The following is a 24,702-nucleotide window of genomic DNA, read 5'->3' on the forward strand; positions in this document are numbered from 1 at the left end:
TGGTATTATAACGTTATATAGGGAGTGTGGGGTTTTTTTATAATAAATAAGCCCTAGCATGGCCTTTGAAGTAGGGGGAGCTATAAATACATCGATAGGGGTCGGAGGCGGAAGGGGGCTTCTCTAGAAGTTTGCTGTGATGGCCTTTTTCTGCTCGGCAGTGAGGTATGTTGGGTAGTCGACCTTGTACTCGATGATAAGGTCGCCAAACTTGCCCGGCTGCTTGGAGATCGGCATGCCCTGGCCGGGGAACGTCTCGGTGAAGTTCGGCTGTGTCGGGGTGCTCCGCGAGAGGTGGAGCTTTCTGCCCGAGACGGTGGTGAACTCGTGCTGGAAGCCGAGTAGCGACTCCTTGAAGGAGAGCTTCACCACGGCCCGCAAGTTGTTGTCCTCGCGCTTGAACACCGGGTTCGGCTTGTCTGCGAGAATCAGGCGCAACGTCTGTCTCATGCCGTTCTTGTAGTCGCCCTCGTTCGGGTACGTGATCTTCGTGCCCGCCTTCCAGCCCGGCTTGATGTTGATTTCTATTATCTTCGCCTCGTTTGCCCCGCTCGAGCCCTTTCTGTTGATCTTCAACTTCTTCACCCCGCCCTTGTAGAACTCCTCGAGCGAGCATGGCACGTTGAGGTCCACCACTTCGGCCTCCCGCTTCGGTGGCGGAGGGGCTCCTCCGCCCATGCCGCCCATGCCGCCCATTCCTCCCATGCCGCCCATGCCATTCATGCCGCCCATGCCATTCATGCCGCCCATGCCGCCCATGCCGCCAAACGGCGACCCGCCACGGGCACTGCGACCGCCAGCGGCGCCGCCAGGCCCGCCGGCTCCGCCAAATATGTCCTCAAACCCTCCAAACTGGTTGAAGATGTTGAACGCGTCCGCCTGCGTGAACGGATGCCCTCCGGCGCCCCCGCTGCTGGAGAACCGGAACGTGCCGCCAGGGCCTCCTGCTCCTCCGGCCCCGCCTGCTCCTCCACCCATGCCTTCGAACGGATTCCCCGCTGGCGCATTCCCACGGGCCGCCTCGAGCCCGTACGTGTCGTAGATCTCCTTCTTCTCCTTGTCGCTGAGAATCTGAAACGCTTCCGACACCTCCTTGAACTTCTCTGTGTCTCCTGTGGGCTTGTCCGGGTGGTACTTGAGCGCCATCTTCCGATATCCCTTCTTGATCTCGGCATCAGAGGCGCCAGCCGACACCCCCAAAAGATCGTATAGTTTTGTTTCCTTGACCATTGTTGTGTGTTTGTGTAGTCGTCCTGTGTCTCAATGACCTCTGTGTCTCCTCTTCTCCCGCCACCGGACCCCTACCGCTGTCCGCCGAGCCGTCGCCTCCTCCCGTCGTGTTGGGGGGGGGCAGGTATACCCCCCTATATATACCCCAAGTGGTGTGCTCCCTGCCCGCCACGTCCGGCGCCGCCAGCACTGTCGCGTGGAAAGTTCGAGAACGTTCGGGGACGCTGCGCAAAAAAGTTGATGATGTGGTGCTACAAGTACACAAAAGGCTAGATAGGAGTCACTTGAGGCCAAGAGAACAGATGTTGAGCTTGCGCATCTCGTCGAGCATCTGGTCGATGCGGACGTCGAGCTGGCCGTTGGCGTACTCGTCCCGGGTTTGGGGCTCGAGGTACTGCTGGATCTGGGCCAGGCGGGCGTAGCCCTCTGTGCAGAAGCGGAGCTGGATCTTGACGAGGGCCTCGAAGGAGGGGTCGAAGTAGGGGACACGGAGGTCGATCAACTGGGGAAGCTCGGTCTTGAGCTGGATGTTGAGGTCGTCGAAGACGTCCTTGGCGAGGGCGAGCTCCCGCTCGGCCCGCGGAAGCTTGGAGGCGTCCTTGGCGGGCTTGTCCACGAGTCTTCTCACCTTGGCCTTGGCCTGCTCGTAGTCCTGCTTCTTGTGCTGTCTCTTCTTGACGGCCTCCTCGATCTCGTTGAAGTACGACGAGAACTTTGTGATCGGGTCCAACACCGTCTCGCGGAACGGGCCGTCGAGCTGCTTCACCGTCTCCGTGTCGTAGTCCGTCACCGCCTGCAAGTACATCCCGCCCACGTTCACCCCGCCCAGCGACCGTGCGTCCTCGTAGAGGTTGTTGATTGTCTCCCCCATCGCCACCTGCGACGCCGTCACTGCTCTGAGCGAGTCGAGGTACCCCTTTGTCTCCTTCTGGAGGTCCTTGCCCGCCTTCTCGAGCACCTTGTACCGTCTCTCCTCCGTGTCGTACTCCTTGTCCGTGACCTTGTCGGCCGCTTTCACCAGCACCTGTGGGGATGTTAGTATTTGCCCGCTTTTGCCGGGTGTCCCGGGCTCCGCAGACCCCTTCTGGCTGCGCCACCACTACGTACCGCTCCCGTGGTTCTGTTAATCGCCTTCTTGAATCCTTCCCACGACATTGTGCAATGCTGTCTCCTTGGCTTTGTGTCTGTGTCTGTGTCTGCCTACGAGTAACCGTATGCCGACTCTCCGGAGAAGAACCCTTCTTCCTTCTTCTGCTCCTGGCCTCTGTCTTGTCCTCCTCAACCTCCTCCGCTCCTTATTAATAATCGTCATTTTCTTTCCGCCCGGAGGAAAAGCCCGCGACAGGCGCTATGTCGCAGTCACATCATGTTTCCGCAGAGCAGGGATACAAACTGGGTCGGGTAGTGTATTCAGTTAAACAAGGGTAATTACATAGGGGTGCTGTCTTGTGCTCGGGGATCAGTCCTTCTTGGACTTCTTCTTCTTCTTCTTCTCGTCCTTCTCGCCCTCGTCGTCGGCCTTTCTCTTCTTGTCCTTCTTTTCCTTCTTGTCCTTCTTGTCTTTCTTTTCCTTCTTTTCCTTCTTTTCCTTCTTCTCGTCGTCCTCGGCGTCGCTGTGGGCAGCAGCGTTCTTGCTGTGCTCCTTGGCTGCGTCCTTGTCGAAGAGAGAGCCCTTGGACTTCTGCACCTCTGGGGCCTTGAGCTTGTCCTCCGGAACGGCAGGAGCCTGCACGTCCTCGTGGCTGACGTACTCCTTCTTCCAGGTGTCCGGGGTGTTCTCGTTAGGACGGCCGAACTTGTCCAACTTGCCGTCGGACTTCATCTGCTTCTTTCTCAAGGCAACGGGACCGAGACCCCATCTTCTTGGGTAGGTGTCTCTCTCCATGATACATCTCTTCACCGTGGCAACAACGCCGTGGTCGCAGGAAGTCAAGTCGACGGTGGACATCTGGGCAATGCCGATGGCAATGGCCTCGCCCTTGGTGGTCATGAGCACAACCTCGTCGTAGAGCTCGATGCCCTTCTCGTACCTCAACAACCCTGGGATCATCAGCTTGGCACCGTAGCAGACGGCGTTGACGGCAGAGTCCTTGACGACAATCCTCTTGTAGCCGACAAGCAAGGTCTCCAAAGGCATGATGATTCTTCTCAAGTAGCTCTCGTCTCTGGAGTTGTCGTAGACCCACTGGGCGTCCATGACGTCGTGTAGGGTGACGAGGTTGTCGTTCTCGCACAAGGCCCCGGATCTCACTCTTCTCAACTCCTGCATGTGGCCTCCGACACCGAGCAGCATGCCCAGGTGGACACACAGCGTTCTCATGTAGGTTCCGGCCTCGCACGAGGCCCAGAACACACCCAAGCCTCTCTCGTTGTCGAACTCAAACAACTTGCTGTCGTAGATCGTTCTCACTCTGAGCTGTCTCTTGACCGCAGAGATCAAAGGAGGTCTCTGGAACAACGCACCCGTGAGGTTCTCCAACGAGCGCCCCATGTCCTTGGCGTCCTCGAGCGCCGAGTGCAATCTGACAATGCACACGTACTCCTTACCGGCGCCCTGCTGCGACTTCACCAGTCTCGTGGCCCGGTCGATGCACACAATCAAGCAGCCCGTCACCTTGGGGTCCAACGTGCCCGAGTGTCCTGTTTTCTCCACTCTCAGGATTCTCTTGATCCACGCAACCACCTCGTGCGACGATGGGTTCGATGGCTTGTCCAAATTTATGATACCACTACGCACGTACGACTCGATCGGACGCTTCTGTGGCGCACATCCCGCCGGGATAGGCGTGTAGTGTGCAGAACGCACCAGCAGCTGGTCGTAGTTCTTGAGCAACAATGGCCATGACGAGGCGTCTGTGCACGGAGCCTCCGTCGAGGGCTTGATCATGTATTCGTCTGACATCGCCGTTTATTTTCTGTCCTGGCGCTGTTGGTCCAATCGGTGTCCTTGTTCACTGCCTCGATCCTTTTCCTTCTCTTCCTTCTCTTCCTTCTGTCTTTACCGGTATGGCCCTCAAAAAAAAATTTCGCAAAGATTTTTTTCTCAATTTTTCATGAGGAGCGAAGAGGAAAAAAGAGTAAAAGCCCAAATAGGACAGAGATATCGGTGGGGCGGACTCTGCGGCCGGGTAACAGGGTGTGAAGAGACGGAAGCTGTGTTAGGAAGAAGTAGATAGACATGCATTGTATAAAGGCCCGGAGAGGGAAGTCTAGCGGTGGGCATCGAAGCAGGCGGTGTTGACGTGGACGGTGTTGAGGATCCAGGGGCTGGGGAGGTGGAGACGGGCGAAGCGGAGCAGCTGCGGGTTGTGGACGAAGTAGGCGACGACGAGGCGGTCGAGGTCGGCGACGGCGGCGGGGTCGACGGGACGGGTGCTGAAGAAGGCCAGGTCGATGTGTGCGTGGCAGCGGTAGCGGGGGGCGGAGGGTGTGTGGGGACGGCGGGCCCGGCGGGGGAGCAGGAAGGGGCCGTGGAAGGCGAGAGTGATGCGCACGGAGTAGGAGACGGGCCGGGCGGGGAGGTTGTAGCCGATGATGTTGAGGGTGGTGAGAAAGTCGTGCATGTGGCGGTCGAGCAGCAGCGCGTTGGTGTGGGCGGTGTTGCGGACGGCGTCGGCGGCGGGGGGCGGCCTGGCCTGCTGGACGTACTTGACGAAGGCACGGATGATGAAGGTGACGTCCCGGGGCTTCTGGAGGCGGCTGCGGTGGACGGTGTTGGTGACGAAGACGAGCGGCTTGGTGGTGGGGGTGAGTGCGGTGCTGGTGCTGGCGGAGGACGACGCGGACGTGGACGTGGATGTGTAGGACGGGGTTGGCGACGGCAGCCCGACGCCGCAGAGACAGTGGGAGAGCGAGAGCGAGAGGGGCAGCGGGCTCGGGCTCGCCGAGTGTGTGGGGGAGTCTGCGTCAAGACACATTGCTGGTGCTGGTGCTGGTGCTGCTGGACCTGGTGCAGACAGAGAGCCGTCTTCTGCTTCCCCGGTGGCGGCGCCTCAAGACGTCGCCAAGATAGCGGCAGGCGGCTCAGGGGTGCGCAGAGGTGCTGAGCTTTTTTTCGGCGCTCAGGCCCTGTCGGGGCCGTCGTTGTGCTTATAAGAAGGGCTGTCTGGGTGGTCGTCTTCGAAGGAGCTGTTGGTGGTGGCGGAGACGGTGCTGTGGGAGACGCCGGTGGCCGTGGTGGCCGTGGTGTCGGCGTCGTAGGACGGTGGCCGGGCGGACGCCCGGGAGCGGCGGGTGCCGGCGTCCTCGGAGTGGGGCCGGGTCTGGCTGGTGACGGTGTGTCGGACGGAGGACAGCACGGTCTCGTCCCGCTGCGGCAGTGTAGGTCTGTCGGGCAACGCCGGGGGTGTTGAAGACGTGGCGGCGGCGGCAGCAGCAGCAGCAGCAGCAGCGGGGGCAGCAGGCTCGGCAGCGGGGGCCGGATCAGGCACCACCGGGACGGAGACGGGGACGACGGGCTCGGAGGCAGGTGGTGTTGCCGGTGTTGCGGCCGTGGTGTCGGTGGTCGTGTCGGGGGTGGCTGGCGGCGCCGTGGCCGCCGGCGGCGCCCTGCAGGGGTGTTTCTCGTACTTGTGCTTGGTTCTGGCGGGCCCGGGGGCCGCTGCGGGCTGCTGTGGCGGCAGCGTCGGACCCAGGCCGACCACCCAGGACACAATGGACCCCGTGTCGAAGCGCAGCTGCTGGTCGATCCACGTGAAGGCGCCGCTGACGAGCCAGAACAGCACCCAGTTGGCGGCGCCGGCGGCGGCGCCAAGCACAAACGCCACGGCGACGTACTGGTAGAGCACGATGGCGAACTCGGCCAGCAGCTGCGGCCGCAGACGGAGTCCCACGAGGGAGAGGGCTGTCCGCAGCGTCCGCAGCGGCAACGTGCACAGGGCAAAGAAGTAGATCTGCGGCACGAGCCAGAGGGGCGACACCAGGACGCCGGCGGACGAGACAAGCATGTGGAAGAAAGCCATGGTAGCAATGGTGGCGGTGTGCTGTGCTGTGCTGTGCTGCTTTCTGTCTCCGACACTGCTGCCCGTCTCCTTCTCCTCCTCTCCCCGTCTCCTCTTCTCCTCCTCTTCTTCTCCGTGGCACCCAGCTGAAACCCTGGCCGGACAGCCCGCAGACCGCGGGGACGGGAAAAAGTATAAAAGGCAGCGGTTTCCTCACAGCCTGGCACGGACGTCTGGACCAGACGGCGCAACACAGATGACACAGAAGGCCGCCTGGAGAGCACCACGAGACAGGGAGCAGCGGCGTTCAGCAGAACGACGCCCTTTCTCTGTCAACTCCTGTTTCTGCCCCGTGTTCTGCGTACGCGATAGAACACGCTGGTTCTGATGATGGAGGAGAGCAGGCCCGCTGGCGGCCGCCGCCGACTTGATACTTCAGCGGACGGCGGCCGGCGGGATCGTTCCGGGGCAAGCACCCATCTGTCGGCCGCGTGCGGCAGACGATGCTAGTCCCGGATACATCTGTAAGAAAGAGGTTACTGTACTGTATTAGTGTAGAGGTTGCACATTCGCTATAGACGGCGACGCCTGGGGGCGTCGCCAGACGGCGTTGCGGCCGTCTTGCAGCGTCCCTACTCGGCGTACTCGGGTCTGAGGTCCGATCTCCTAGGCGCCACCAACGGGTGCAGCTGGCACAGGTACGTGAACGCCCACATGAGGAACATCATCGCCAGCACCAACGAGACAGTGCTTCTCCACACCGTGCGGTCCTCCTTCGGCGCCACTCTCCAGAACACGGCGCCCAGCACCATCGTCACCACCATAACTGCCAACACTGTGTATCTGCACCACCGTCTGTTAGTATCCTGTTCCTCGCTTTCTCTCTCTGTCTCTCTCTCCTTCACGCTCCTTCCTGCGCCCAGTACGTACCCGCTCATTGTTTGTTGCTGTTTCTCTGTTCTCCTAGCTACCTTCTGCGTCAACACACACACCCCTCCCCTCCCCCGACCCCTGTCTTCCTCAACCTCGTCCTCCCCTTCTCTTCACCGCAGGCAGCAAGGCAGCCCCCGCGGCCATGGCCAGCGCAGCCACACGGAGTCGCGGCCCGCCGGCCTCGCAGCGGGAACATGTTTCGAGACCCCCCATCTTCAACACCTCTGGCAGCCCGTTGGGGCGCCAGTGGGGTTGTCGAGGGCCAGCCATTGCAACCATTACAGCCATTACAGCACCCAGACAATGCAGGCCGTTCTGAACTGGCTCTACGCCGCCGTGCAGCCGCTCTACGCCAACCCGATCCTCACGTACCAGGACGTGTCGCTGGTCCTGTCGGTGTTCCAGGATGTCCGGATCCGCACAGAGGTCGCCAACGGCGCCCTGCTGCTCAAGCTGTACACCGTCCAGGACGCAGCGGACACCGCCGATGCGGCAGCGGGCCTCCGGCTCCTGGCGGCTGCGTCGCCGCCGCTTGGCGTGCAGGTCTACCTGCCGAGAGACTACCCGCAGTCCCCGCCGGTTGTCCTGCTGGCGCCGGCCGACAGCAAGTCCCACACACTGGCCGCCAGCACGTACCTCACGCAGGCAGGGACATTTACACACCCGCTTCTCGACGCCTGGACCTACACACACGCCAACTCCCGCTCCAACGACGGCGTACCACCGAGGGAAAACAGACTCCTCGTCCTCTTCTACACGTTGCACCGCCTCATTGCAGAACACCCGTCGATCTGGGTCCAGCGCATACCCTCGTTGCCGCCAAAACCGTCTCGGACACTGCCTGCGGCACCGACCCGAGCTCCGGCTCCGACTACTCCAGCCGAGTCACCAGCAGTGACATCAAGAGTGCCGCCACCGCTGCCTCCACCTCCCTCGTCGTCGTCAGAGAAAACCACGGCAACAGCGTCCCCGGCTTCCTCCTCTACCGCTCTCCCGCCGCAGCTTCCCCCAAACCCCATCCGCCAGGCACTCATCCGGAATGCTTCAGAAAGACTCAATGCGGAGCTCCTCACGCTTCTGAACGGCTCCTCGCAGTACAGCCCACTCCCACCTATTTCGACAGTACTCGAAAACCAGCGCAAGCTCGTCGCCTCTTATGACACGTTCAATCGCACCGCCAAGTCAATTGAGGGCATCAGTACAAGTCTGGGAACAAATACCCCCGTCGTCGAGTTGAAAAGTGCCGAAGCGTCTGCTCTCATTGAAAAAGTGCGTAATTATGTTGACTCGGACTACAACCATGAGGAAAACTTGCTTCTACCATTGGACAGTAGAAGCAAACAATTGCATGACTTGTGTTTCCGAGAAGCGTCGCAGATGGACTCACTACATTTCCTCGAACTATTGTTCAATACACAGAAAATCAGCTTCACAGACTATGTGGAAAACGTGAGGAAAGTGTCGAGGGAAAGAGCAAAGGTTTTGATATGGATTAACAAATTTAACTAAATAAATAGGTGAGTAAATAAATAAAACACTAGGAGAGTCACTCCTTCCTTTCTGTATTCTTCTTTAAAAACTCTAAAAGCTCATTGTCCCAATGAATCGGAAACGCCAGGTTTTCACGGTGAGCAACGTACTCAGAATCACAATACTCCAAACGTTCTGAAACTTTGTCGCTTTGTAAGCCTTTGATTTTGTCAATCTCACCTGAAGAATAGTTGCACCTTCCACGTCCAAACGCCACGGTCTTGTCGCTGCCCTTGAAGCCAAGCTTTAGCTCAATGCATTCAAGCTGGTTGAAGTTCCCCTCAACCTCTATTATACCAACTGGCAAAAGCCCCGCTCTGTTTTGTCTCGTGATCGCTAGGAAGCAACCGTAATCCACAATCAATGATCCTTTCGGTTTGAGCCCGTGCAACAACCAAAACTGTTTATTCTTCACATGGTTTTTGGGTCTTCCAATGAATCTAGTATGTAATGGCATGTTCAATTCTTGTAGCCTCTGTTCCTCTTTCAGGTTGGATACACTGAACTCTTCCTCGGTTTCTTCACTCTCCAACTCGGAGTATCTATAGCTGTTGTCGAATTCATGAGAATAGTGCACGATGTCTAAAATATTTTCCGGATGGTTCGAGTGGCATATTATTGTGGTGATTCCCGCATTCGTTGCCAAGTCGGCAGCAATCAACTTTGTCTCCATACCACCAGTACCGACAGAAGATCCGGCGCCACTTTTAGTATTGACATTCAAGTTGGACAAGTTCTTAACAATCAGCACTTTCTTCGCCTCCGGATTGACACGTGGATTGTCTGTATATAGGCAAGAAACATCGGTCAGCAAAAACAAGTAGTCCGCGTTGACCATTCCTGCAGTGATTGCCGACAAAGTGTCATTATCTCCAAACTTGATTTCCTGTGTAGATATGGTGTCATTTTCGTTGACGATTGGGATTATCCCCATGTTTAACAACTCCGACAACGTGTTCTCTGCATTTTTAAACTGACTGAAATCAACAATGTCATTACGTGTGAGTAAGATTTGCGCTGTTTGCTGCTGGAAATATCTGAACATGTTATCCCACAATGAAATCAATTTACCCTGGCCTAATGCTGCCAGGGCTTGCTTTGCTGCCAGCCTCTTTGGCTTCTTATCTAGCCGTGTTTCATTGAGCCCCATTGCAATGGCACCACTGGAAACAAGAACAACCTTGTGTCCCTGTCTCCGTAACTTCACCAAAGACTCCACAACTTGTGTGATATTCGCAATCTTTGGTTCTTTCGTTTTCTCATCGACGATGGAGGAAGATCCTAGTTTCACCACAATAGTGAACTTCCTTGAATCTTCTGTTTCATGTAATTCTTCGGCTGCCATGTTTATCTGGTGCTCTATGCCACAATGTTCTCTTTTCAACTTGATATCTTCCCTGTTCTGAGTCATCAATCAATGCCGGCCGATTTGGAAAGAAAACTGGCGGACAGAAAGGGAAAATCGCCAGAATAGAGAAAAAAAAATAAACCGAGCGTGCTTAGGTCAGCAGATGCCCCCTAATTAGGGAGGACTGATTGGAGACACGAGAGTGTTGACGGTTGGTGGTATCTGTGTACACTACGACAAGAGCTGAGCTTCTTCCTCATTGACAATGATGTTGCCATTGCCGTTGCCGTTGCCGACTGTGGGAGTGTTGTTGCTATCCGCAACAATCGAGTTCGGGAGAACAATGCCCTTGTTCACCTCCAACGACTCGTCTGTAGTGAAGGCCTGTCTGCACATCGGACACAAGCCACGTGAGGACGATTGTTGGAGCCATTTCTCGATGCAATGGAGATGGAAGGCATGATGGCATGTTCCGATGGTAAGCGGACACGAGTCTCCGGGGTAGAGACAGTTAGGGCAAGTTCCGTCAAACGAGATCCGGCAGATACCACAAAGCTCATCGTCCGGAACAGACCAGTGCCACGAGTAGACTGGGGTAATGCTGTTAATGGTGATTTTCATGGGAGAGGCGATGAGGTTCAGTGGACAGATCCGTACCCTAGTCCTCTGATCTGCCGCTACTCCGTGGTAGAGGAGTAGTGAAGAGGCAACTCGGTCGGTACATTTTGCGACTCCCCCACGCCCAAACGAACACGGCTGGCTGAAAAGGGTAAGAAAAAAAATTGGTTTCCGTTTTTTTTTTTCACCTATTCATCCAACTTCTCATCTTTACCAACCTTTCACCACTGAGGTGACGATACTGTTTCTCTATATCAAGGAAATACCAAACAAAAACAGCGATGTCTAAACGTTTCAACAAGGACAACTCTGTCACATATCAACTTGTGCACAGATCCCATCAGGATTCCCGGTATCACGATCCGGACGCTTCAGCTTCGGTGTTGGTGCCTATCCATAACAAAAACCAGCTACGTAAGGAGAGATTGAGAGCACAAACCACGGAAGAGCTTGCAGATGTTGCCAAGCAGCTTAAGAAAGATGAGGGAAAGGCAGCAAACTACGGTATAACGTTTGATGACTCCGAATACGATTACTTGCAACACTTGAAGCCCATCGGTTCAGGAAATGGTGTGTTCATTTCAAGAAAAGACGACGATGACAAAGGCAAAAACAAGCACAAGAACTCAAAACTCAGTGCTCTTCTGGGTGACTCCATGTTCCCTGGAGAAGAGAGGAAATACGATTATCAAGAACAACAGGACGTTCCCGATGAAATCAAAGGTTTCAAACCAGACTTGAACCTTGACTTAAGAGAGGCATTGATTGCATTGGAAGATGATAACTACCTGGACCAGGACCAAGACATTGATGAGGTGGACGTTTTTGGAGAGTTGTTGGGTGAAGGCAAGAAACAACAAGAGATTTCACTCAGAGACTATGATCAATATGATGCTGAATATGACGGGCAGTACGGATATGAAGACGATTACAAGGATGATGATTGGGATTTGGATAATTTCGATGATCAAGAGTACGAATTTGAAGGCGTGGAGGGCGGAAACGGTGAAACCAATTTCAACTGGGAAAAGGATTTTCAAAAATATAAACAAAAGAAGGGACGTGTAGTCGACGAATTTGATAGTGATAACGAGTTCGAAGACGACTATGAAGAAGATGAAGAAGAAGATGAGAACGATGTTGTCGGAGACCTACCAAATGTTTCTGGCAAGGCCCTGAAATCCTCTAATACCAAATCCTCCAAAAAGAACGCCAGAAGAAAGAAAGGTGCAACTACAGATACTTCCTCATACTCGATGTCTTCGTCGGCTCTTTGTAGGACAGAGCAGATGACTATCATAGACGATAAGTTTGATGTGTTGAGGGAGCAGTACGACAATATGGGTGAGGAGAATGAGGAAGAAGAATACCAGCCGTTCGATCTTGCTACTGAAAGAGACGACTTCATGGACCTTGTGGATGACTTCTTAGACAATTACCAACTCGAAAAACGGGGTCGTCGTGTCGTGAAGAAAAATGAAGAAATGGAGAAATACAGAGCTGCAGCCATCGAAGCAACCAATAGTAATAGTAAGCTCAAAAACAAGAAGAAGGCAGATGTTTTGACAGAAAAGATGGGAGGCCTTTCCATATAAAGCCTACATCAAGTGTATTTTTGATACTGTATATTACGTAATTGGACCAAACTTTTTTTTCACCTTTAGATAAAATTTTTTTCCACTCTATCATCTCTTAATCAAGTACCATAGGAATCAATGATCATGTTTCCTTCTCGAAATACCTACGGAACCAAAACAGTGCAAAGACGTACACTTTCTTCAACTCAAACGATGTCTGTGAAAGGTTCGAAGAAAAAGATGCTAAGTGACAGGATTGTCGCAAAATTGAACAAGCCAAAGATAAAGGATTACGATATTGAAGACGAAGACTTCAATTACGAGAATGGGTCAAGTAGCAAACCCGATGGCTTTAATGAAGAAGACGACGAGAACGATGACGAGGAAGAAGAGAGAGAGCGTGAAGAGCTGGCAAAGAGAGACCATTATGTGAAGGTGTCCGAAAGTAAAATCAGAGGCAAATCTTTGAATCTAGGTGAAAAATATACTGGTTCTAAAGTTGGAAGGAGTGAACTATATGATAATGGCGACTCGGAAAGTAGCAATAGCGAAGAAGATTCTAAAGAGGATGATGAAGATGATTATGAAAAAAACGACGAAGATATACTTGCCGATGTCACCGATTCTGAGGCGGAAAACGCAAACGAAGAGAACAGTGAAGAGGTCGAATCTGGAGAAAGCTCCGCAGATGAAGCTGAAGATGTCGATATTGATACACAGGAAGTAGAAGATGAGGAGGATGAGGAGGAAGAACATAAGAGAAACAGAATAGCAAGACTTCTAGACACTGAGAAGCAGCAAATATTCAACCGCTTATCAACATCAGCTAAAACAGATACCTTAAAGGGTTACACCATCCTTAGACAAGGAGCTGAATATGATAAAATACTTGACGCTAGAATTAAATTGCAGAAGGCGATAATTTCGGGTAATTCTCTTCCGATAGACAATAAGGTGTTTGAAGAAAACAAAACAGATCAAACCGACTCAATCATTGAAGCCACCGAAGGTAAATTGTATGGTTTGATAGACCGACTTATACGATTGAGAGCGAAACAGTTGTTGAGAGATGATTTGGTGAAGGAAAAAGTCAAGGTCAATTTGAAGAAAAGAAAGCTATCCAGCTATCTTGAGGCAAACTCATCCATTGATAAAGCTTGTGCTCCAATAAGAAAGTCAGTCTTGATGAAATGGTCTAGCAGGGTTCAATCTGCTTCGGGTATTGGTGCATTGAACCAGGGTAAATTCAGTGTGATTAACCAAAACGTTTGGACACAAGTAAACAATCAACTAGGCGACTTAGACAGACTTATCAAAAAAACCAAAATTAATCGTCGTGGAATCACCCCAATGGGTTACTCAGAGGCACTAGAAAAGAAACTAGAGGACGAAGTGGATGCTGATGATAATGATGACAGCGACAGCGGTAGCAACTTCAAGACCGCAGGGCTCAGTAATATTGACAAAAGTTTGCAAACAAACCAATACATTTTTGATGACGATGACTTCTACAGATTGCTTCTCAATGACATGGTCAACAAGAAGCTTGATCAGAAGCAAGCCAACAATGCAGCTATTCTAATGCTCTCGAAGAACAAAATGCAGAAAAATTACGACAGAATGGCGACAAAGGGAAGAAAGCTAAAATACACGGTTCAAGAACCTTTGATTCAATACGAAATTCCAAGAAGAAAATACTATTCCTGGGGAGATGATCAAATTGATGAACTATTTGCCGGCTTGTTTGGTATAAATCTTAATATCAATGACTCGGACAACGATGCCGAAGATGACATTGACGCAGAGCAAGATGGTCAGAAGGACGACATCACAGCATTGAGGGAGTCCGGCCTGAAGCTTTTCGGTTGAAAATATATGTACACTTGTTAATAGAGATCGGTTATACTTTTTTTTTGTAATAGCAGTGTAAACGTACAATTTCTCCTTTAACATACGTTACTTGGTGTATCTGAAAAAAGCTCACCGAATTCAGTACTGATTACCTAATAGTTTAGCTTCCGTCTCAGGCAAAGCGATCGGTCTGAATACAACAATGTCAACTCTTATGAACGGGGTGATTCTAAAAACATACGCTGTTGTTGATTCACAAAATAGTAGAGCCACCTTGCAATAAGGTGCGAAACATAATGGTGAAGGATGGTTCGTCGTCAATTGAGAATTCTGCTGAGCAAAAAAACGGCGAGTCGGAAACGAATACACTTCAAAGTAGCAGCAACACTGACAGCGAGCTGATTAAAAGTGCAAACGACGGCAGCTATACACAGGGAGAGGAATCATCTACCATGCAGCTTACAGAGGATAACGGCAAGGTAACCCAGACAATTGGGAATACCAATGAAAGATTGGAGGATCAGAATGAATCCGAATCTCAAAAGCATGAAGAAGTTATATCAGTAACATCAGTTGATGAAGATATCCGATATTCCTCCAATATACCGTATCAACTGATCGACATATTGAACACAACTCCTTTTAAATTCTCAGACTCTCCGGAATCAAGAATCACATGCATAGAAGCCTGGGAATTGAACTTATATGTGGGAACAAATCTGGGGGAGATAATACACTTATACAAAATTGACGATGCATTAGGATACATGCAAATTTCGAAGCAAACTTTTTCATCCTCGTCAACATCGAAGCCTATCAATAAAATACTTTTATTACCAGAAGTATCAATTGCACTTATACATAGTGGAACCACAGTGAGTGGATACCTCCTTCCAGAACTATCACCGGCAAACATTGGAAAAGCCAAAGATGTATCTGATTTATCTGTGGATTGGAAGGACTTGAAACTTGATAAGAATAAACAAAACCGGGTAACACTGAAAGAAGACTATTATGGAGATCCTTATGTGAAAGTGACTCTGTTTACTAAAAGGTCAATCAAACTTTTACGGATTTTCAACGACAGTATACGATTGCACAAAGAACTACAATATTTGGATGTAGTGTCGGGCTTACAAGTGTCGAACTTCTCAATTGTATCGAATTCGATCAATTATGACCTAGTTGATATATCTCAGTCGCAAAAAATATACTTGTTTCCAATATCTACTTCTTCTGCGAAGACTGAGCTTGATCCCATTATCAGATATGTTAAAAGAAATGAACTGCTTCTTATATGTGGAGGAACCAAGTGCTCGGATCCATCAATGGGAATGTTTATCAATTTGAACGGCGATGTTGTTAGAGGAACGCTGGCTTTTGATAGCTATCCAACGTCCGTGGAAATCGATTATCCCTATGTGTTGGTAATTTTGCAAAACAACACCCTGGTTGTTTATTCGATTCATGACCAGCAAAAGCTACAAGAAATTGAGTTTTCCGATAGTAGTTCAACTTGCATTAAAATTCATGAATCATCTCGGATATTTGAACTCAAGGATTCAGAACTAGCCAAGAAGATGACTCTGGCTCCTATAATCTCGACAATGGATAATGATGAGATAGAAAGAATTGCTGTTGAGTCTGATAATGCTGTAAAAAAATCGGTTAGTTTATCTTCATGCATAATTTACGACACAACGGGTAAGTACGTCAAAATATTAAAACCCCTCTCAAAGTTTGATCGATGGATGAAGATCTACGAATCGTGTGATAATAGCGATTGCTTAGGCTTATATGATAAACTGTCACAGGAATACCAAGAATCGGGCTCCAACAGATTTTTGATTACACTTTTAGGTTTGTTTGCATTGAAATTTCAGTTGTACGATCAGGCATTTGAGGTATGGACCTCTTACTTCAAGCATCTGGACCCCCGACTAATGATTTATATTTTCAATAGTGGATCAGATGGAATATATGGATCAGTTTGGACTTATCAGATATTATTTGACAGTATAAGGGAATTGCAAGAAGCTAAAAGATCGAATGATATGAAAGATTTTTTCAAGTTATATTTGAACACATGTTTAGCCATGGAGTTCAAGGAAAATGCAATTGATATAGGGAAAAGTGTTGAGGTAGCATTAGTTAATCTTGGAGTTTCTAACAATGAAGACTTGGAGCCTGTCATCCATGAAATAAAGTATTCAACAAATGAAATAATTGAAATACTTTTATTAAATAAAAAATATTTTCTTTTATCCAAATTTTACTCCAAATTGAAGGATCATAGGCAACTGTTATACTATTGGAAAGGTCTCATTGACGGGGAGTTGGAGGATGACGAATTCAATAAAAATTTTAAAGATGAAAAGAAGTCCTTGCAATACTTGGTGAACTATATTTTGACTAACTGCATTGAAGATAGTGTGGTAATTGATAAATATTCTGAATGGCTTTTGAAAGCCTATCCTAAATTTGGCTTGAAGCTAGTGACTGACAAAAGGGTAAAGCAGCTACAGCTCAATGATATCAAAATCTTGAACCTGTTGACTTGTGAGGATGAAGAGGATCAAAAAAATCTAAAGTTAACATACCTCGAGTACATCTTTGAAAATAAGGGCGAGAAGCATTTTTTGGGTGATTTAATTCTGATTTATTTGGACATGATAATATCAATTTATGAAAGGAACTTGAAGGTAAAGAATGTGATTGATAAAGCGATTACTGAATACTTGGAACTTGACACACCCAAAATCTCGATATACAAATATTGGAAACTGACCAAGGACGCGGAGTTGAAATCAGAGCCGTTTACTATTTACCACGATCGTCTCTATAGTTATTTGAACTCAGTATCCATAGGAACACAGTCTATTTTAGAGCAGCAACTTGTTTTGAATAAATGTAAGGATAGAATCATTGGAACAAAGTACAGCCAAATATTCCCTTTACTGGCTGTCATGATTTTATACAGGTTTGAAGAATATGAAAATGTAATAGATGAAATGATACGATTGAAAGACTATTCAACTGCTGAAAGTTTTGCTGTTTCAATTAAACTCAGCCCTTTGGACTCAAGCGCTAAAATTGAATCCATCAAAATGCAAGGAAGTATTGACAAGAACAATAGTTCAAGCGTCCTCGTGAATGACGAAACCATGACCACTGTGAAGAACGATCACAGTAAACTCACTGAAAATCTCTTGAAGAAGATATTTGACATATATCTACAAATGAACGATACCAAGCTGATCGACGGCTTTTTAAATAGATACGACTTGCTTAGCGACACCACAGAAAAAACTACCTCTACCTTAGACAGAATGGACAAGTTTGTTGAAGTCATCAATAAAGTTCCGGAAAACTTTCCGCTGGATAAACTGACAAGATTTGTGACCAACAACTTGATAGAATTTAGAGACTATAACGATCATGTGCATATTAAAAAAACCTTGGTGAAAATGGAGGTCAACAGGATGACAAAGTTAAGTCGTAATCTTGAGGGTGAAAACTCGAATGTGTAAAACTTTTTATAAAATAGAAATAAAAATAAAATAAGCAATTATTGAGCTGTAATTATTGTCAAGTATAAAATTCTCACTTTTTTTAAGCCAAGTTTTAATCTCTTGTTCGACAACTTGGAGAAAGACTGATACCAAAAAATTTAATTAACTTCAAACGCACACACACCAAAAAGCACTGAGTGCCTTTAAGTTCTGAAACGGTCCCTTGGCCCAGTTGGTTAAGGCGTGGTGCTAATAACGCCAAGATCAGCAGTTCGATCCTGCTAGGGACCAATTCTTTTATTTTTTATACAAGTTTTGCTGCTGTCTTGTCTTTCTCCGCGAACTAACCGCCAACTAACTTTCCAAGTTTTTACATCATGAAATCGTTTTTCTTTGCGTTCAAGACAACAGTTCTGGAGACGGGATTGAGCTAGCTTATCATGACCCAACTTTTTCTCCTTTTGTCGATAGGACACGTTCAGTAAATTTACACAATGAATAAAAGTAGATTCTACTTTCATCTCTTTGAGGTTACTATTGTCCAAATGCTCAAGGCACACGGCTTCGATAAAGCCAATAATCAACATGTACTTGAGGTATTCACGGATATTGCTGTTCGATATTTCAATCTACTCGTACGAACTGTTATCAAATTTATGGAATTGCGTGACGATTGTCACCCAAATATAAAGGATATAACACTTGCATTTCTAGAGCTCAAAGTAATATCTCCCCACAAAGAACTTGACAAGTATGACATTGATCCATTAACTAATACCGGAATAGAGAATTTTGAAAAATGGTTTAACGACGACATGAATACCAGATTAAGAGAAGTTGCAAGGCCGACAAGAGAACTATTAGAAACGAACAAAAAGGCTAAACTACAACTTCTAAATGTGAGTTCTAAAATGGACAATTTGACAAAAGCTTTAGATGAGCAAGCAAAGCAAGCCCAATTGCAAAACCCTACCATGCCCTACCTACCTCCACCATCTGTGTCAAGCACAAAACAGACGCCAACTCCTTACAATATGTATACAGGTATACAGACGTTCCCACTGGCTGACCCGCAGCTGGGAAGTTCTTTCAATACGCAAGAAAACCAACAAAGTGAACTTCTTGATGGCGATCACAATGAGAGCGAAAATCTAATGGATGGCTATGAAATACCACCAAGTGCAGTAGATGAAGATTGGATACAATATTTGATCAGAGACCAAATAGCGACACATCTGGTATCGAACGGATTACACCAAAAGAATCATTCTACACAATCCGCCAACGGCAAACCTAGTGATAATCACCACTTGAAGCCAGCTCTATTCAAAGACACCGTATTGAACGAATATATACCCAAAGATCTGAGAAAGTTCATTGAAACTGTTCCAAAAGCGAGGAATGACTTCTTAATAGCAGGCCCAATGCCTGAAAAGTTATTACATACCTTCCCTTACTACAAAAGTGACGATGAAAGTGATTACCTTACCGGCGATGAAAATGACAGTGGCAGTGAAAGCGATGGTAGCGGTGAAGATGGTGATGAAGAGGTTGAAGAAAATACAACCCACGGAGATAAGAATAATACCACCAATAAATTGGATGCGGATAAACATGCCAGTTCTGGACTAGCAGCGTACGACTATTATGAGCATCACAAATTGTATGAAGATGAGATGGAGGATCTGGATTTATATGGTCAAGGAGATTCTACTGCCTCCCATGATCTCAATCTTTTCGGTTGAGTTTTCTATCTTTACTAAATAGTCTGTATAGTTTGGTTATGAATTTAATTTATAAAGTATTTAAAAATTTTATTCTTTCACTCAGAACTTCTTTTTTGATTTGAATTTAGGCTGAGCTTTTCCGACTCTGCCACCCTTGCTCTTGAAATTGCCCTTCTTCTGTGGCCTTCCACCCTTAGACTCATCATCAGATCCGTCATTCCAGTCGATGTTATCACCACCATTCTTCTTCCACTTCAATTTGTTATTTTGTCCTCTCACAGGTCCTTGTCTTACAGCATCAACATATGCATTTAGAGAATTCTTATTAGATAAGATATCATCGTTACCTGAAGGTTCTTTGATGACCAACTTGCCGTCCTTCGTTTTGAAATCAACCAGTTTTTCCATAGACTTCTTTGTGAATTTCTTAGGCCTTGATGTGGAAATGTGCTCTAAAGCCTTTTTATCTAACAAGTCAAGAGGAGCATCCTTTGATTCAGAAATGTATTGTTGATTTGGACCTTTGGATTTATGATGCTTGCTTTTTTTCTTGGTGACTTCTTCATCCTCATCATCAGACTCAGAATCATCATCATATAAAGTTTTATCAAACGCAGAAAGACCGGTTTTGCTTGAAAGATCGGCTTTACTAGTATCAATGGCATCCGACCTGGCACGCTTGGATCTATTCTTTGCCTTTCTAATGCTACTGATGATTTTCTTATCCTCTTCAGGAATGTTGTTGTCGATGACATCAAAACCAAATCTCCTAATCAGTCTTTCAAGGAGATGCTTAATCTTGGACTTGAAATGGTTTTTGTGCTTGTTGTTGATTACCATCAACTCAGTCAATAATCCCTTCAATTCTGGTAAAACTTCTTCTTCTGGCAAAGACAAAATTGCAATTTTTATGAAACCTAGAGTAGGTTTGATGACTTCCCTATTGTGCTGGTGTAAGAACACCTCCACAAACTGCATTAGCTCCTTCTGATATGAAACTTCAAGGTCTTCATGAAATTCGTAAAATATACAGGATAGTGCAGTGATTGCTGCACTACGTTGATGCGGAATTTCAGGTCCTGCAGCGGCACAGCACATTAAGAAAAGTTCCTGAATGGACGCTTGAGAATCTGGAATCTCAGGGTCAATCAATGTATTTCTGATGATTTCACCTTGGTACTCCTTGAACTTCTTACCAATTTGAACCATCAATGCAAAGGATGTAGTTCTCGTCTTTTCATTGGCGCTTCGGGTAGAGTCGATGACCTCGGATAAAATACCTGTAATGAAATGCAAAGAATCCCGTGGAAGCAATTGAATTAATCTTTCTAAAGCTTCAAGTCTTTGGGGTCTAGCGGAAGGTAAAACAATGGTGGATGTTTCAACGAAAACTTGAACGATATTTGAAATCAAAGAAACAACGTCATCATTGCCTTCAATATCTAATAACTTCGTGATGATACGATAAGCTCTCTTCTGAATTTGAGAGTTTGCGATTCTGACAGTTTCATTGAAAATAGTAAGTAGTGCATTGTGAGATTCTTTTGGAATGAATTTAGTCATCATTACAATCAAATCCATCATTGTCACAGACAACTTTGGAGTATGGTTTTTGCTCCTATCATGGTTTTTAGAGTTATCTTCCTTTGTTAAGGTACCGTTTTTACGTTCATCATCTAAAGCTTTTCTAAGAAGGACACTGACCTTGTTAAACGTGGCCAACATATCTTCGGATTTGGAGATCTTGAAATACACTTCAATTGCATCACCAACGTAGTTTCTTTGATCCATTGGGATTTGGGTGAAAACATTGAATAGAACCGAAAGAAGCTTGTTTGCTTTTGTTGTAGACAAGTATTCGATATCGGACACTGCCTTTGAACAAGGAAATGTCTGATTGAGAATCACGTCATCAGAGTCGGTATCTTTGGCCCTGAGTTCTTCGGACATGACAAGATTTTTCAACGAATGACACAAAACTGGTCTTAACTGAACTTCTTCATATAACAAGCTCGAAACACGAGCCGCAAATTCATCGGAAAAAGCTGATTGCAAGTCTGTTGGCAAGTAACAGAAAGATGGTAACAACGACCAGATTTGATCAATTATAGTAGCAAAGATTTTAGTATTCACAGAGTTCTCATCACCATTTTGAACCTTCTCTTTGAAAAATTCTGTGATCGGTAAGATGTTTTTAATATAATAGTTCAGCTCAGCAGCCTTGATATTATCTCTTAGTATTGGTAACAGCCAAGCTCTACCTATCTTTTTGGAGTTTGTCAAATTCAACGGCAAAATCTGTAAAACAACTTCAGGACCAAGCGCAGAGATTGCGCTTGCAATCACCTTCTCTGAGACCTCGTTCAATTCAAAGCCTTCTTGCTCATTGGATCTCCAGTTACCAATTAATTCCAAATGAGGCAAGAAGTCTGGATTAGCTCTTTGTCTTAGCTTCTCGAAAAGGCCAAATATGATTTCACAAACGTGTTTAGCACAGTGTCTGTATTTGACAGTCATGAAATCAGTGGTGATTTCTGCCAAACTAGAAATCACCTCATCAACTTGTTCAAAAGTTTTAGAGTCAACTAGAGGTGGGAGAAGAAGATCTTTGTCTTGGATACCATCGGTAACTATAGCAATCAAGCATTCAGATGCACTTTCACAGATAGCCAAATTTTCACTCAAAAGATAACCACCAACGGACTTAAAGATCTGAGGTAGCTTTAAAAAGATCTCTAAAGAGTTAATATTTGTTGCAAAGGAGCATACTGCCTTTGCAATTACTGCAAGCCAAGAAGGTGCTAGGTGCGGGTCATTCAATGCAGGTTGCAAATCGAATATGATATCTAAAATGTGAATAAACTTTTTGGAGTCCATTTCGTATGTCATCGATTTGAACATACCTTCAAAGGCTTTAAAGACAGAAGAGACAAGGTATTGATCTGCACTTTTGCAGATTTCCAACAACACATCGTAGAGCGGGGAGATTTGCTTCAAAGGCCATAAATTTGTAGAGGTGATGGAAGTGATCAACTGTAAGTTGTGTATTATTTGAGGGTTTTTTTCCTTTGCATCTGTTGAGTTCTTTCCTGACTGAGAATTATTGATCAAAGTGATCAAATTGTTCAAAGCAAACTCACTTGAGTAGATAGCGGCTGGATGTTCATTTTGCTTCCCTTTGGCAGAATTTGCGTTTGGAATGTTCTCCAATATCTTCAAGATAGCTTCTTGAGCTCTTTTTCTGACTTTTGGTCTTGGATCCAAAGAGAGGTCTAAGAGGGCAGACAAGGCTCTTTTTGGCGAGACCTTATAGTTGCCGGGATTGCTCCAAGACTTCAAGTCTTGTGCGAGTAGAAGCGATTCCAAAAATCCAATGCTAGACCTGACCAATGGAGCGTCTGCAGATCCATTTGTGAGTGCTGGTGCAACTCTCACCAATATATCACTGAATTTGGACTTCAACAGCTTAGCAGGAGCATAAGGAGCAATCAAATCAAGGAAATAGAGAGCACATGTTGCAAGGTCCAAATCCTTGATTTCATCATCAACACAACATTGATCAAGTAAGGTGAGGAAAGAAACAAAGTATGTAATTGGGGTTGTGTTCTGTTTTTGTTCCTTTAAGTTTTCCTCGATTGTCAGTAACACCACTGCTAACTTCTTTTGATTATCTAGCTTAGAGTTGGCTTGAGATCTGATTTTCGACAATTTATCGTCCATCTCCATCAACTCAATGAGGTGGTCGGTTTTTTTATCTTCAGTCACCGCCATTGCTATATGTCTATGATAATGACAGTCCTTCTGCTTGGTAACTCTGTTTTTTCCCTGATCCTGAAAGCTTTTTTGCTTTCTTTCAGGTTTTCAATGATCAAGAAGGGAAAAAAAAATTCAAAAAAGATTCAAAATTCATGAAAAAAAATAAAAAAATCTGGAAAAATTTGAAAAACTTTAGAAGGTGCACTGGTGTCAGGGCGGGTCTTTTTTTCCATCCTGGACGGAGAGGATGATGAAGTTGATGGAAAGGAGGACCACGAGAAGCAGAAGAGCAGAGTTTGCAAGAAGAAAGAGGAGGAAGATATACCAGGACGTCACGGCGCATAGCAATGAAAGGACTTGTGAGAATCAGACTTGTCAGAAAGGGTAGAACCAGACAACCGGTGTACAACATTACTGTTGGTAGAAAGAGAGCCAGTCTTCAGAGCGTTCCGGTTGAAGTGATTGGCACGTACAACCCTGTGCCGACTCCAATCTCCCCATCGATGAAGGCGCAAGGCATCATTCCTGTGAAGGATGTGAAGCTAGACTTTGACAGAGCCAAGTACTGGATATCGGTAGGCGCTCAGCCAAGCGACACGGTGGCTAATTTGTTCAAGAAAGCCGGCTTGCTCTATGAACAATGGCCTACGCCAGTTAAGGCTGCCAAGGTTCCTCCTAAGGTTGAGGTTCCAACACAAGACAAGCAATTTGCCTGATTTGTCCGCAAGTAAAAACGGCAATATATACACACGTTTATATATCCTCTGTACATAATAGATTGACAAAGACATTGATCCTAACGTCTTACTCTATAGTAATAAGTATGGCCTTTGCGTCCAGAAGGAGTCTTTGATGATGTCACAGTGATATTGCTCGATAGTTGATTTTTTGACTCTTTTCATCAGTCGTTTCAAATGAGCCTCGGTAGGATCTTCCAAATATTTGGAGAGGGGGAAGTCTGTGTACTCTCTGATATATATGGTCCCCTTTTTGTACATATCGTGGATGTTGTTATAATTGATGCCAAAGTCTTTAAACAAGATTTCGTTTTTGTCAGCACTGAGTGTACCTATCAACCTGTTTTCAGCCTCATTGGTGGTCATACCGCCTTTTAACACTAAGCTCCAGAATGTGGTATTGTATAAATTGTTGATATGACAGTCGACCTGTCTCCATCGGAAGTAGTCCATGACATTTTCGGCGTTCGGGTACACCACAGCCCGGGCGTCAAACATCGGAAGCCTTTCCAAATCGAGGGGCTTCCCTGGGATCCATTTGGTCCAGAAGTGTTGATAGTAGGCGCTGAACGCTGATGCAAAGGTAGTTATCAACTTAAATTCTCGACGCTCAAACAGGTCGCAGTCCTTTCGCAAAAGAAATGAGTATTCGTCAGAGTCTCCATATGCCATGATTATATCTGGCATGGTGACCATCATCTGTTTGGCGGCCTCATTGATCACCTGCAAGGCTTTTTCGTCGTTCGGCTTCTCGAAATCGTAGTGATCGGAAAACTTGTGGAATCCTCTCCCATCCACTCGTATTACAATGTGGGATTGCGGAAGAAGAATATTTTCTCGTTCAAAGCTCCTGACATATTCGTATCTAGAGTTTGCCATGGTGTTGGAGAAAAGGAGAGAGAAAAGAAAGCTTTTTCCACAAATGATTTCATACTACTTAATT

The 24,702-nt window shown here is 47.0% G+C and overlaps 16 protein-coding genes and 1 non-coding gene across 17 annotated transcripts; 7 read left to right on the forward strand and 10 right to left on the reverse strand.

Annotated features, from left to right (window-relative positions):
• Window positions 1–123: 123 nt before the first annotated feature.
• On the reverse strand, window positions 124–1,230 carry PICMEDRAFT_71842 (hypothetical protein; the record flags this gene model as incomplete). The annotated part of the gene is made up of 1 exon (XM_019164027.1): window positions 124–1,230. One exon carries the CDS (start codon window positions 1,228–1,230, stop codon window positions 124–126), a length of 1,107 nt encoding a protein of 368 aa, XP_019018924.1.
• A 280-nt stretch (window positions 1,231–1,510) lies between these two features.
• Window positions 1,511–2,385, reverse strand: PICMEDRAFT_71843 (hypothetical protein; the record flags this gene model as incomplete). The annotated part of the gene is made up of 2 exons (XM_019164028.1): window positions 1,511–2,254; window positions 2,338–2,385. 2 exons carry the CDS (start codon window positions 2,383–2,385, stop codon window positions 1,511–1,513), a joined length of 792 nt encoding a protein of 263 aa, XP_019018925.1.
• Window positions 2,386–2,689: 304 nt separating this feature from the next.
• PICMEDRAFT_31493 (hypothetical protein) lies at window positions 2,690–4,132 on the reverse strand (the record flags this gene model as incomplete). The annotated part of the gene is made up of 1 exon (XM_019162704.1): window positions 2,690–4,132. The coding sequence occupies one exon, from the start codon at window positions 4,130–4,132 to the stop codon at window positions 2,690–2,692; it is 1,443 nt and encodes a 480-aa protein (XP_019018926.1).
• A 239-nt stretch (window positions 4,133–4,371) lies between these two features.
• Window positions 4,372–5,211, reverse strand: PICMEDRAFT_15703 (hypothetical protein). Its single transcript, XM_019160925.1, has one exon. The coding sequence runs from the start codon at window positions 5,145–5,147 to the stop codon at window positions 4,440–4,442; it is 708 nt and encodes a 235-aa protein (XP_019018927.1). The 5' UTR covers window positions 5,148–5,211; the 3' UTR covers window positions 4,372–4,439.
• On the reverse strand, window positions 5,163–6,599 carry PICMEDRAFT_119397 (hypothetical protein). Its single transcript, XM_019159859.1, has one exon. The coding sequence runs from the start codon at window positions 6,189–6,191 to the stop codon at window positions 5,292–5,294; it is 900 nt and encodes a 299-aa protein (XP_019018928.1). The 5' UTR covers window positions 6,192–6,599; the 3' UTR covers window positions 5,163–5,291.
• A 105-nt stretch (window positions 6,600–6,704) lies between these two features.
• Window positions 6,705–7,152, reverse strand: PICMEDRAFT_15705 (hypothetical protein). Its single transcript, XM_019160926.1, has 2 exons — window positions 7,101–7,152; window positions 6,705–7,013 (listed from the first exon to the last, which is right to left on the reverse strand). Exons 1-2 carry the CDS (start codon window positions 7,106–7,108, stop codon window positions 6,803–6,805), a joined length of 219 nt encoding a protein of 72 aa, XP_019018929.1. The 5' UTR covers window positions 7,109–7,152; the 3' UTR covers window positions 6,705–6,802.
• Window positions 7,153–7,279: 127 nt separating this feature from the next.
• PICMEDRAFT_119935 (hypothetical protein) lies at window positions 7,280–8,631 on the forward strand. Its single transcript, XM_019159863.1, has one exon. The coding sequence runs from the start codon at window positions 7,407–7,409 to the stop codon at window positions 8,610–8,612; it is 1,206 nt and encodes a 401-aa protein (XP_019018930.1). The 5' UTR covers window positions 7,280–7,406; the 3' UTR covers window positions 8,613–8,631.
• An 18-nt stretch (window positions 8,632–8,649) lies between these two features.
• PICMEDRAFT_58195 (hypothetical protein) lies at window positions 8,650–9,978 on the reverse strand (the record flags this gene model as incomplete). Its single annotated transcript, XM_019163285.1, has 1 exon — window positions 8,650–9,978. The coding sequence occupies one exon, from the start codon at window positions 9,976–9,978 to the stop codon at window positions 8,650–8,652; it is 1,329 nt and encodes a 442-aa protein (XP_019018931.1).
• A 381-nt stretch (window positions 9,979–10,359) lies between these two features.
• PICMEDRAFT_19118 (hypothetical protein) lies at window positions 10,360–10,602 on the reverse strand (the record flags this gene model as incomplete). The annotated part of the gene is made up of 1 exon (XM_019162107.1): window positions 10,360–10,602. A coding segment is annotated over one exon (243 nt), but the record flags the coding sequence as incomplete, so codon positions are not given.
• A 278-nt stretch (window positions 10,603–10,880) lies between these two features.
• PICMEDRAFT_71847 (hypothetical protein) lies at window positions 10,881–12,194 on the forward strand (the record flags this gene model as incomplete). Its single annotated transcript, XM_019164029.1, has 1 exon — window positions 10,881–12,194. One exon carries the CDS (start codon window positions 10,881–10,883, stop codon window positions 12,192–12,194), a length of 1,314 nt encoding a protein of 437 aa, XP_019018933.1.
• Window positions 12,195–12,389: 195 nt separating this feature from the next.
• Window positions 12,390–14,045, forward strand: PICMEDRAFT_31619 (hypothetical protein; the record flags this gene model as incomplete). Its single annotated transcript, XM_019162711.1, has 2 exons — window positions 12,390–12,839; window positions 12,897–14,045. 2 exons carry the CDS (start codon window positions 12,390–12,392, stop codon window positions 14,043–14,045), a joined length of 1,599 nt encoding a protein of 532 aa, XP_019018934.1.
• A 234-nt stretch (window positions 14,046–14,279) lies between these two features.
• Window positions 14,280–17,606, forward strand: PICMEDRAFT_15710 (hypothetical protein). The gene has a single exon (XM_019160927.1). It carries the CDS (start codon window positions 14,324–14,326, stop codon window positions 17,555–17,557), a length of 3,234 nt encoding a protein of 1,077 aa, XP_019018935.1. The 5' UTR covers window positions 14,280–14,323; the 3' UTR covers window positions 17,558–17,606.
• A 150-nt stretch (window positions 17,607–17,756) lies between these two features.
• Window positions 17,757–17,830, forward strand: PICMEDRAFT_t49. Its single transcript has one exon. It is a non-coding gene; the product is annotated as a tRNA-Ile (tRNA).
• A 174-nt stretch (window positions 17,831–18,004) lies between these two features.
• PICMEDRAFT_15711 (hypothetical protein) lies at window positions 18,005–19,324 on the forward strand. Its single transcript, XM_019160928.1, has one exon. The coding sequence runs from the start codon at window positions 18,034–18,036 to the stop codon at window positions 19,282–19,284; it is 1,251 nt and encodes a 416-aa protein (XP_019018936.1). The 5' UTR covers window positions 18,005–18,033; the 3' UTR covers window positions 19,285–19,324.
• On the reverse strand, window positions 18,965–23,098 carry PICMEDRAFT_15712 (hypothetical protein). Its single transcript, XM_019160930.1, has one exon. The coding sequence runs from the start codon at window positions 23,035–23,037 to the stop codon at window positions 19,366–19,368; it is 3,672 nt and encodes a 1,223-aa protein (XP_019018937.1). The 5' UTR covers window positions 23,038–23,098; the 3' UTR covers window positions 18,965–19,365.
• A 261-nt stretch (window positions 23,099–23,359) lies between these two features.
• Window positions 23,360–24,669, reverse strand: PICMEDRAFT_15713 (hypothetical protein). The gene has a single exon (XM_019160932.1). The coding sequence runs from the start codon at window positions 24,636–24,638 to the stop codon at window positions 23,832–23,834; it is 807 nt and encodes a 268-aa protein (XP_019018938.1). The 5' UTR covers window positions 24,639–24,669; the 3' UTR covers window positions 23,360–23,831.
• On the forward strand, window positions 23,370–23,681 carry PICMEDRAFT_22543 (hypothetical protein; the record flags this gene model as incomplete). The annotated part of the gene is made up of 1 exon (XM_019162266.1): window positions 23,370–23,681. A coding segment is annotated over one exon (312 nt), but the record flags the coding sequence as incomplete, so codon positions are not given.
• Window positions 24,670–24,702: the final 33 nt, after the last annotated feature.

This window comes from Pichia membranifaciens (genome assembly GCF_001661235.1).
Source record: "Pichia membranifaciens NRRL Y-2026 unplaced genomic scaffold PICMEscaffold_2, whole genome shotgun sequence".
NCBI lineage: Eukaryota > Fungi > Ascomycota > Pichiomycetes > Pichiales > Pichiaceae > Pichia > Pichia membranifaciens.